The following is a 12,588-nucleotide window of genomic DNA, read 5'->3' as shown; positions in this document are numbered from 1 at the left end:
AATAATAAAAAAAAACATGTAATGAAAAGAAATAAAACATGTAATGAAAAGAAATATTACAAAAACATGTAATGAAAAGAAATATTACAAGTAACTGCAGAATATGTGGAGATGGACAAGAAACAATAACTCATATTATCTCTAGCTGCCCAGTCCTGGCTAAGAAGGAATATATTCACAGACATGACAGAGTTGGAACCTACATACATTGGAAGCTATGCCAACATTATGGAATAACAACAGAAAAAAGATGGTATAGGCACACACCAGAAAAGGTCACAGAAAACGAGAAAGCAACCATACTCTGGGATATGCCGATACACACAGATAGAGAAAGTAAGGCCAACAGACCAGATATAGTTGTCAGAGATCATGAAGAAAAAAAATGCTTTCTAATTGATGTATCAATACCGGCAGATGACAACGTGTCTCTAAAAGAAATGGAGAAACTCTCAAAATACAAAGACCTGGAAATAGAGGTAACCAGAATGTGGAACCTGAAAACAGAAACAATTCCTATCATAGTAGGCGCATTAGGCATGATAAAAAATATTCAGACAAATACATAACAAAAACACCAGGACTTACAAACACATATAACATACAGAAAATTGCACTACTAGGCACTGCACACATCCTACGCAGAATACTTTCCATACAATAACCATCAGAGCATCACAACAAATCACAGCACATACCCAAGGCACAGAGAGCTGCGCTCGGTAGTGAAGTGAATGCACGCTATAAAAATAAAACTACTGAATAATAATAATAATAACAACAACAACAACGACGACAGCGACGATGACGATGACGATGACGATGATGATGATGATGATGATGATGATGATGAGCAGGGAAAGTTAATATCAAAAAAGGAATTTTCCAAGGGAGCTCATTGTCCCCTTTAATATTTGTTCTGTTTGATTCCCTTCAGTTTAGTTTTAAGGAAGGCAAAGGCAGGGAATGGAAAAATTAACCATTTGCTCTACGTAGATAATCTGAAAATTTTTAGTAAGATTGAAAAAGCGATAGATTCCTTAATACAGACTGTAAGACTCTTCAGCAAAGATACAGACATGGAATTTGGTATAGATAAGTGTGCAATATTAGTCATGAGAATGGGACAGGTAGTCAACAGTGAATGCATCCAATTACCGGATGGCCAGACATTAAATCATTGAAATTAGGAGAGAGTTATAAGTATCTAGGAGTATTAGAATATGACAGGTACTAACTACATAAATGAAAACGAAAATTAAGAAGGATCAAGCATTAAGGACTAATTGTATAAAAACTAAGATATCCAAAAACCAAGTAGATTCCCAATGTAGATTTTACTAATCGAAAGAGGAAAGCGTTATTCAAATAGTAAGTGAATGTAGCTTGCTGGCACAGAAAGAATACAAGAAAAGACATGACAATCTAGGGAGGGCAATCCACTGGGAGTTATGTAGAAAGCTAGGATTTGAACATACTGATAAATTGTATGAGCATGAACCTAGTAAAGTACTATAAAGTAAGAAGTACAAGCTGTTGTGGGAGTTTCAACATTCAGACTGACAGAGTAATAGAAGCTAGAAATTTGATTTGGTAGTAGTAGATAAAGAGAATAGAAAGTACCACATAATTAACTTTAGAGATCCAAATGTTGAAAAAATTAATATGAGAAGCATAGAAAAAATAGCAAAAGTACCAGGACTATAGAAAGTTCGGGTAAAATGTATCCCAGTAGTTATAGGTGGATTGGAACTATCCGTAAAGAACTGAACAGATGTATAGAGGAAATAGACATAACACCCAGCTCAGTACTGTTCCAGAAAACTGTTATTAGGGACAGCTAGCATACTTAAGAGAGTTTTTGTTATCTAAAGTTACTTGCTGTAACCCTATAGGAGGGTTCTTGCCATGTTAGGATTCTTTTCCAACTGTTTAATCTGTTGAGTGTATATGAGTAATAATAATAAAGATTTGTCTTGGTATAAAAGATGGGCCACAGCAAATAGTCTGCTCAATACCGCAGGTTTGCTTGGCAGTTGTTTGACCATAACCAGTTGAGCATGTCCCTTGGTCCCTGACGATATGTGAATCTCTGATCACGAGCAGAAGTAGTGGGGCAGCATCATAGCCATGTATTGAAAGGAATTCTTTGAGGTTTGGATAATTCACCTTTGGAAACATGGGTGCTACGTTCAACATCCTTAAACAACCCTTATTTAGGGACCTTTTGAGCAGGAGGGGCTACTCGATCTGAAGAAAATTTTAATTGGGCCCCACCTGTAAGGTCATGCGCTTTTATCTTGATATAAGATGACGATGTCGCGCACATGTGGGTGTGATGCGTGTGCCTGGTGTACGCTTACCAGACAGGTAGTCATGATGGGTATACTGGGATTCGTATACTTTACCACAGTATCACATTTATGGCCTGCACTGCTCTCTTACTAAATAATAATAATAATAATAATAATAATAATAATAATAATAATAATAATAATAATAATAATAATAATAATAAATTATAGACGAGTTAGATCAATACTAAAAACAGAGCTCAATGCTAAAAACAAGATAATAGGTATTAACACTTTAGCTGTCCCAGTTATAAGTTACAGCTACAATATCCTTAACTGAACACTAAATGAACTGACCAAAATAGATAGGAAAACAAGAAAAATAATGACAGGATCTAGGATGCATCACCCAAAATCTGACATAGAAAGACTATATATACAACGTGTAGAAGGTGGTAGAGGCCTTATACAACTGGAAAACTACTATAAAATAACCACCATAGGACTGCAAAAATATCTACTTCAGAAGGAAGGAAAACTGATACAAATAGCGGCAAAACACGAGCAAAACAAAAAACTGTTCTCAGTATTTAAGGAAGCTGACAAATACAAACAAGAAATCATACCACCTAATAAATATGAAGAAGAAGAAGAAGAAGAAGAAGAAGAAGAAGAAGAAGAAGAAGATGAAGAAACAACAAAAGCTATAAAACAAATGAAATCCAAACGCTTCTTTGAACAGAACAAAAAGTTCAACTCCAACCCCAAAAAGTTCTACCAAGAACTGGGCAAAAATAAAATAGAAGTCACTGCAGCACCAACGGCAGAAGAATTGGAAGAATTCTGGAGAGAAATATGGTCGGCGAACGAACAGCCAAAAAAAAGGAGTATCAAAATAACAAACTCGGCATCTGAACTACTTTGGACCCCCATAACAACTGAAGAGGTCACCCAGGCACTGCAAAAACTAAGCAACTGGAAGGCACCTGGGCATGACAAGATCCCCAACTTCTGGTTGAAATATCTAACAGAAATGCACAAAAAGCTGGCTGAAAACTTTAACAGCATACTAGCAGAGCCAGAGACAATGCCTGAATGGCTCACGTATAGAAGGTGGTAGAGGCCTTATACAGCTGGAAAACTACTATAAAATAACCACCATAGGACTGCAAAAAAAATATCTACTTCAGAAGGAAGGAAAACTGATCCAGATAGCAGCAAAACACGAGCAAAACAAAAAACTGTTCTCAGTATTTAAGGAAGCTGACAAATACAAACAAGAAATCATACCACCTAATAAACATGAAGAAGAAGAAGAAGAAGATGAAGAAACAACAAAAGCTATAAAACAAATGAAATCCAAACTAAAAATAGAACAGCAACGAACCATGATAAAACGATGGCAAGAAAAGCCCCTTCATGGTAAATACTGCACTAAACTAAACGCAAAAGAAATAGACAAAGAAAAATCCCAGCAATGGTTGAGAAGCTCAGGACTCAAAGCAGAAACAGAGAGATTTTTAATTGCAGCACAAGACCAAAGCCTCCCCACCAGAAATTACCAAAAACATGTAATGAAAAGAAATATTACAAGTAACTGCAGAATATGTGGAGATGGACAAGAAACAATAAATCATATTATCTCTAGCTGCCCAGTCCTGGCTAAGAAGGAATATATTCACAGACATGACAAAGTTGGAACCTACATACATTGGAAGCTATGCCAACATTATGGAATAACAACAGAAAAAAGATGGTATAGGCATACGCCAGAAAAGGTCACAGAAAATGAGAAAGCAACAATACTATGGGATATGCCAATACACACAGATAGAGAAAGTAAGGCCAATAGGCCAGATATAGTTGTCAGAGATCAAGAAAAAAATGCTTTCTACTTGCTTCATCAATACCAACAGATGACGTTTCTCTAAAAAAACAAACAAAAAAAAACAAACAAATGGAGTAACTTTCAAAATACAAAGACCTGGAAATAGAGGTAACTCAAATGTGGAGTCTAAAAACAGGAACAATTCCAATCATAGTGGGCGCATTAGGTATGATAAAAAATGTTCAGACAAATATATAACAAAACACCAGAATTTACAAATATATATAACATACAGAAAATAGCACTACTAGGCACCGCACACATCCTACGTAAAACACTTTCAATACTGTAACTATAAAAGCATCACAACAAACTACAGCACATACCCAAGGCACAGAGAGCTGCGCTCGGTAGTGCAGTGAATGCACGTGATAAAAATAAGACTACTGAACAATAACAATAATATACTCTCTCCACTCCTTTTCTGCTTAGCATTGATACCTTTATCTGACATACTAAATTGAACTGGATGTGGATACAACTGCTACGGCAAAACAATCAGCCACCTCTTATATATCGATAATATAAACTGTACGCTACAAATGATAAGTAGCTGGAATCGTCACAACAGATAGTATATGGATTTACCAAAGAAATTAACATGAAACTTGGCTTAGAAAAATGTGCCAAAGCAACCTTGAAAAAAGGAAAACTAGTTAAGAGTAGCAACATCACACTAAATAAAGCAAATGAAATAAAAGAATTAGACTAACGCCAAACATATAAATACTTACGAATCGATTAACTAGATACGATACAACACACACAAATGAAAGAAGATAAAAGAATACTATAGACGAGTTAAATTAATATTGAAAAACAGAGCTCAATGCGAAAACAAGACAATAAGAATCAACACTCTCGCCATCGCAGTTATAAGTTACAGCTACAATATTCTTGACTGGACTCTAAATGAACTAATCAAAATAGACAGGAAAACAAGAAAAATAATGACATGATTTAGGATGCAGCACCCTAAATCTGACATAGAAAGATTATATATACAACGTGTAGAAGGCGGTAGAGGCCTTATGCAACTAGAAAACTATTACAAAATAGCCACCATAGGACTACAGAAATATCTACTTCAGATGCAAGGAAAACTAATACAAATATCACAAAACACGAACAAAAACTGCTTTCAGTTTTTAAGGTAGCTAGTAAATACAAAAAAGAAATCATAGAACCTGACAACTATAGAGACAAAGAAGAAACAAAAGCTGTTATACAAATGAAATCCAAACTAAAACTGGAGTAGCAACTGATCATGATAAAACGATAGCAAGAAAAGTCCCTTCATGGCAAATACTGGGTTAAATTAAACAGAAAAGAAATAGACAAAGCAAAATCCCAACAATGGCTGAGAAGCTCAAGGCTCAAAGCAGAAACTGAAGGATTTTTAATTTCAGCACAATACCAAAGCCTCTCCACCAGAAATGACCAAAAACATATAACGAAATGTAATACAATACAAGTAACTGCAGTATATGTGGAGATGGAGAAGAAACAATAAATCATATTGTCTCTGGTTGCCCAGTCCTGGCTAAGAAAGAATATATTCATAGACACGACAGAGTTGGGACCTATGTACACTGGAAGCTATGTTAACACTATGAAATGACCACAGGAAAAAGATGGTATAGGCACATGCCAGAAAAGGTCACAGAATATGAGAAAGCAATCATATTATGGGATATGCCAATACACACAGATAGAGAAAGTAAGGGCAATAGGCCGGATATACTTGTCAAAGATCATCAAGAAAGTAAATGTTTTGCACTTGATGTATTAATACCAAGAGATGACAGTGTTCCTATAAAAGAAATGGAGAAACTTTCAAAATACAAAAACCTTGAAATAGAGGTAACTCGAATGTGGAGTCTAAAAGCAGAAAAATTCCTATAATAGTAGGGGCATTAGGCATGATAAACATATATCCAGACAAATGCATAATAAAAACACCAGGACTTACAAGTATAAATAACATACAAAAAATAGCACTATAAGCAACGCACACATCCTATGTAAAACACTTTTAATACAGTAAAAATAAGAGCATCTCAACAAACCACAGCACATATCCAAGATAAAAACTGGTGGGAGCACAAATCACCTGCAGTGCTTGAAAATGATCAAATCTCACTCCTCTGGAACTTCACCATTCAAACTGACAGAAAGACAGATGTGAAAAGGTCAGACACTACATTGAAAGACTTCAGACAAAAATCATGCCTCCTCATTGGTATGACTGTCCCAATCGACAAAAATGTATCTGTCAAGACCTATCAAAAATTGAGCAAGTATAAAGATCTTGAAATAGAAATTGGCAAAATGTGAAACCTCACAACTAAAACAATACCTGTTGTCACAGGTACCCTAGAAATGTTAAAAGGGGCTGATTCCTAACTAGCTCAGACACCAGGAAACCCCAAAATGGCAGAAATTCAAAAGATAGTGCTCATGAGAACTGCTCATATCCTACGTAAAATACTGTCTATGTAATCTCAAATTTTAAAACAAACTTATAATTTTCTTACGTTTCCTTAAACATTCTCTAGAACAAAACCAAATATATGAGATTTTGGGTATCAAATTGATTCTGGGAAATAAACTCAGTGGAAAATGTTAAGACAATGAACACATGGGTTGTTTCCCTAATGCGATATGGCGCAGGTGTTGTTAGATGGACAAAGAACGAGTTTGAGGAAATGGATAGGAAAATCAGAAAAGTGATGACAACAAAGAACTACACCCAAAATATGATATTGACAGGCTGTATGAGCCTAAGAACAAGGGAGTAAGAGGCCTCATAGGATGCAAGATTTGTGTTGTCAACGAGAAGAACAGTCTGGGATGGTACATCAAACAGCAGAGTGAACCCTTGCTTGCCGCTGACAGAATTAATACCTACCGAAAATGTGATGCATTCCCAAATATTTAAGAAACAGGATGAAGAAAGAATAAATAATTGGAAAATGAAATCACCATATGGGCAATACCTCAGAGATATCGAAGGAAAAGACAAAAACAATACTTGGAAATGGCTAAGAAAAAAACTGATATGCAGCGCCCGGGAACAAGCTCTGAGAACTAATTACAAGTTCCAAATAGAGAAGAGTAGCGAACCGCCCCCTTGACAAAAATATCGAGTATAAATGTAACGCAAAGACTAAACTACATGCATTTAACTATGTGGGTACTTCTTTCAATCTAAGATTATATAATTATTTTCTCACCTTTTGAAGTAGAGGCAAAGCGGAAACAACGTCACTCTCTGCGAAAGCCTGGTAATTAAAAAACAAAATGGTGATTTCCATCCTGTTTAGGTTTAAACAAATATTATTTAGGTTTATTTAGGTCTCTAACAAGAAATACCGATGGCTGTAATATTCATTTTATATTATTTATAACTTGAAATTTAATTTATGACATTGGGATAGCTTTATAACTGCATCGGCCTCATAATCATAAAATCATAATTCTTTATAATTTGTTATATTTCTATAAACTCTCTTCTCACTGATTAATGTATGACCTCTGTAATCCTTAAACATATTTTTAATCATTCGGAAATGTTTTGATTATCTACTAGACCAGAATGAATTTTATTGAGTTGCTGTATTTTAAATAACATTGTGACAATTTTGACCGATGTAAACGTTAGAACTAGTGTAGGCAAGGATAGTTCAAATATGATTCATTACAAACATAATGGTATTTAAAAAATCTTATTAGTGATTAAGATCAATACTGTAGATTTATAGATATTGTAGGCCAATTCTGTAGGTCTATAGATAGGCATAGAGCCTCAAAGAAATACCTTGCAGATACTGCTTTTCTTTTCAAGTAGGACCTGATCTTTCAGCCGATAGATTCTTTATAATAACTAACTAATACCTGTGTTATTTTACATACATATATCAATATATCCATAAATTTGTAAATTCATATATATGCTATAGGTACTCATCCTCTACATAGACCTAAATATCCAAGTACATACGCACACACAATACATCAAAACATAAATAATCCGCTTCACATTATTCTCCACGAGATAATAGGAGTTATACAAGACTAGAAAATATACAACATATAGAAAACATGTTGCATAGATTACAATACAAGACAAGGGAACTTTTAGGAGGAGTTTGGTGTTACTAGAAAAAGTAAACCCCACCAGTTAAAACCTACGATCTTTAAAAAGGACACGTAGTATAAACGTTGATGATTATGTGTGAATAAAGGACTTGGTGATCACAAGTGGAATGCTTTTATTTATAAGTTCATTGGGTGGGCATTGACCTGGACTACTCAACAACGTCTGTGATACGATACTGCTTCATTCCATCCAAACACATAAACACACACACATTCACACATATTCATGCATACTTACACTCATACATAGTCATGTACGCAGAAGCACAAGAAACTCTTAAGCATATGCTGGTGGTGGTGTGTAGGGTTAATGGTTGCGGTTGAAAAATTTTGCTCATAGATCTGCTGGAGCAGAATTAATTTGGAGTTTAAACAACAGCAACTACACAACATCATCATCATCATCATCAGCAACAACAGTTACCATCACTTATTTTAAACTTTGGTTCAAAGCCAGAACAGTGATAACAATATTAACAACAATAAGAAGGGCAACAACAATAATATTGTACACGAGCCAAAAAAAAAAAAGAGCCATTAGTGTCGCCATCGATACATTATGGAAGTGAAAGTAAGTAGAAATGATCATAGTTGAAACTGCTATGATCACAGATCTGCATGATTATGACTAACTTGGGACTTTACATCTCTGCCCATTTATATTCACTACTCTAGCAAAGATTAGGTGCTAAAGTCCAATATATGGTATGACCGGAGAAAAATGAAACGAACATGCCTGGTAAGGTGTTGGTTACATACCTGCAGGATTAAGGATAACTACCTGCTAAATCTCCTTAAAACTACATTGCAGTCTTAAGAAAGTATAGAGCAGATAAAGAAAGTCTGGATTACACTAATGCTGAAAATGAGACTGGACGGCGCTGGCTGGAATAACTTTGATCAAAGATTCTCTGTACAGCGGCGGCGGCGACGACGACAACAACAACAACATAGAACGCTATATAATGCATAGAGGGACACTTGGATACAATCACCACCACCAGCCTCACTCTTCCCATCATTGCAAAAGTAATTAACAAAAATTAACAAAATAGAGCAACCGAAACATCCCCATCACCTTGTTCATTCTGTAATTCCTATATTCTTTCATTCCAACGCTTCCCGCCAGTTCACTCTACCCCCTCTTCGTGGCTTCGTCTTCTCATTCGTCAATTCTCCCACTCCTATAATCACTCATTCCTTCTCAGGTTAAAAGCTCTCCCTCCTCCTCCATATTTCTCCACCCCACCATCTACTCACTGTAGTCTTGCGTTTGTCAACTAGCACAAAGCTTTTATTCACCGTAATCTTCCAAATTTATACACTGACTGAATTACAAACTAGTGGACACACACATACATACGTACGTACATTCACACACGCATAAACACGCACGATATATATATATATATATATATATATATATAAGAGCACAGACACACTCAGTCAGAGTCAAACATTCAGTCACACTCAGTCACACACATACACACACGCACATATATGCACATATATACAGTTATATTCTTAAAGATACAACTATAACAGCCACCCCAAGCAACAATGAACAACTGCAAAACTTATTTAATTTTCACGGCACTTGGAATTCTTGTCATCCAGACAGGTAAGTCACTGTAATGTTGATGTTGTGGTATTCGACTGTTACCGTCAAATAATATATTATACATAGATAAATCCACACACACAATATTTAGCAGATGTAACAGAGTGAGTCAAGGTCCGAGAGTCACTGTTACTTCTACTAAATATTAATGAAAATATACAAATACTCGCATTTCGAGTTCTGTTTTCCCTGTTTGCATCAGCAAACCTATACATACAGGTGCAGGAGTGGTTGTGTGGTAAGTAGCTTGTTTACCGGCCACATGGTTCCGGGTTCAGTTTCACTGCACGACACCTTGGGCAAGAGTCTTCTTCTATAGCCTCCGCCCGACCAAAACCTTGTGAATGGATCTGGTAGATGGAAACTGAAAGGAGCCCGTCGTATATGTATGTATGTGTATATTTGTGTGTCTGTTTTTGTCCCCCCAACATTGCTTGACAACCGATGTTGGTGTGTTTATGTCCCCGTAACTTAGTGGTTACGATAGAATAGTACTAGGCTTACAAAGAATAAGTCCTGGGGTCGATTTGCTCGACTAAAGGCAGTGGTCCAGCATGGCCGCAGTCAAATGACTGAAACAAGTAAAAGAGTAGATGAAACTATGGCGACTGAAGAAGGGGAATTTTCCTTGTGTTATTTGTCCTGTACTCTATTATTTTGTTGTTTAAGAAAAATGTCCAGTTCCTGGGTTTTGTGTTTATGTTTTCGTTTCTCATTGTGTTCGACGTTCTTTTGGTGTCCTGTACCCATATATGCATGTATATATACATGTAGAGGTAGGTACGTACATATATGTATGTATATATGCATATGTTTTATTTATTAATTTATTATATATATATATATATATATATATATATATATGTATGTATGTATGTATGCATGTACGTATGTATATCATGCACCACTCACACATACAACTTATTATTTTTAGTTTGGGGTTTTGTGCAAAAATACTCACTAAATACCTGTCTTAAAATTATGTAGAATGTATTATGACTGTGATGGTAACCTGTCATTTTCTCATTCCTAAAAGTTTCGTGCTCTTGAAATCAGTCATACCCATCAGTGATTCTGAAATTATCTATCTATCTATCTATCTATCTATCTATCTATCTATCTATCTATCTATCTATCTATCTATCTTATATCTATCATATATATATATATATATATATATATATATATATATATATATATATATATATATATATATATATATATATATATATATATATATATATATATATATATATATATATATATATATATATATATATATATATATATTACTTGAAGCAAATACAAAAATTAGATTCCTTTTAAAGTTACTAACTTCTTGAAAGTTTGTTTATATTTAACAATGTTAATACATACATACGTATATACATACATATATACATACGTATATACATACATACATACATGCGCGCGTACATACACATATAAAATGTTTATATTCGGTTTTAATAAAATAGTATTTTGCACCTATTGCATACTTGCGTGCATTCAGATTGCGTGAGTATGTGTGCGTACAAATAAGTATATATGTGCAGAACAAGGAAAAACTAGTTCTCAAATACTTTACTATTAAAATCACATATATATATATAAATATATATATATATATATATATATATCTTCTAATATAGGACAAAACTTTTTCAAAAATTTCATCAAGCATATTAAAATACATTTAAAGGTTGAAATTATACACAAGGGCAAAAGAAAAAAAAATTCTTTTGCTTTTATTCATAATTGTTTAATATATATATATATATATATATATATATATATATATATATATATATATTATATATATATATATATATATATATATATATATATTATATATATATATATATATATATATATATATATATATATATATAAAATAAAAGGCGTTAGAGTTCCATACAAATCAAAAGTTATGGTTAAAAAAATGTAAATAAAGTTGGAAAAACCACAGAAGTATTTTTCAGAGAATGTTTCATAAAATATTACCGATTTCGATGTATCCATCTTACCAAATATTTGAAATATTAGAAAGAAATTTGGTGGGAGTCAAAGAAAAGACACACTACACACACACACCAAAATAAATGACAAATAATTCTACCATAATCCCCAGAATAACCATCCTTAAAAAAACATTTAGCCATTTTCTCTCGATAGAAAAAAAAACAAAAATGCTTTTGATTCCAAACACACACACACACACGCTGCTGGCTAAACCATAAGTAGCTTTCTATCCAATTCAAAAGACCTTATGAAACTTGAATCCCACCCGAAACCTTCACAGACAAAACATTGAAAACCCCCTAAAAGATGTATTTTTCTCTCTGACTCCCAGAAAATTTCTTTCTAATATTTCTAATATTTTATAAAATGGATACATCGAAACCGGTAATATTTTATTAAACATTCTCTAAAATATACATCTGTGACTTTTTCAACTTGATTTACTCTTTAAAACTATTTATCGACTGTAAAAAACAAACCCGAAAGAAGAAACACTCTAAGACCGTGTTTTCCAAACTGTGTCGCGCTACATTAGTGTGTCGCCAGCAGGGAATAGATGTGTCGCAAACGTATGGGGAACCAATATATAAAATACTCAATAC

At 34.2% G+C, this 12,588-nt stretch overlaps 1 protein-coding gene across 2 annotated transcripts in view; it reads left to right on the top strand.

The window, feature by feature from the left end:
• Positions 1–12,588, top strand: part of LOC115232082 — a 121,796-nt gene that overhangs the window by 50,199 nt on the left and 59,009 nt on the right. Inside the window, exon 1 of one of the 2 annotated variants that reach the window (XM_029801953.2) lies at positions 9,613–9,964. The exons of the other annotated variant lie outside the window; for it this stretch is intronic. Coding sequence (XP_029657813.1) covers positions 9,904–9,964 — 61 coding nt within the window. The 5' untranslated portion in view covers positions 9,613–9,903. Of the gene's footprint in view, positions 1–9,612; positions 9,965–12,588 lie in introns of those variants that run through there. 2 annotated transcript variants of the gene reach the window in all.

This window comes from Octopus sinensis, unplaced genomic scaffold (assembly GCF_006345805.1).
Source record: "Octopus sinensis unplaced genomic scaffold, ASM634580v1 Contig19304_ERROPOS200000, whole genome shotgun sequence".
Classification (NCBI taxonomy): domain Eukaryota; kingdom Metazoa; phylum Mollusca; class Cephalopoda; order Octopoda; family Octopodidae; genus Octopus; species Octopus sinensis.
This window is presented reverse-complemented; position numbering and strand designations above follow the sequence as displayed.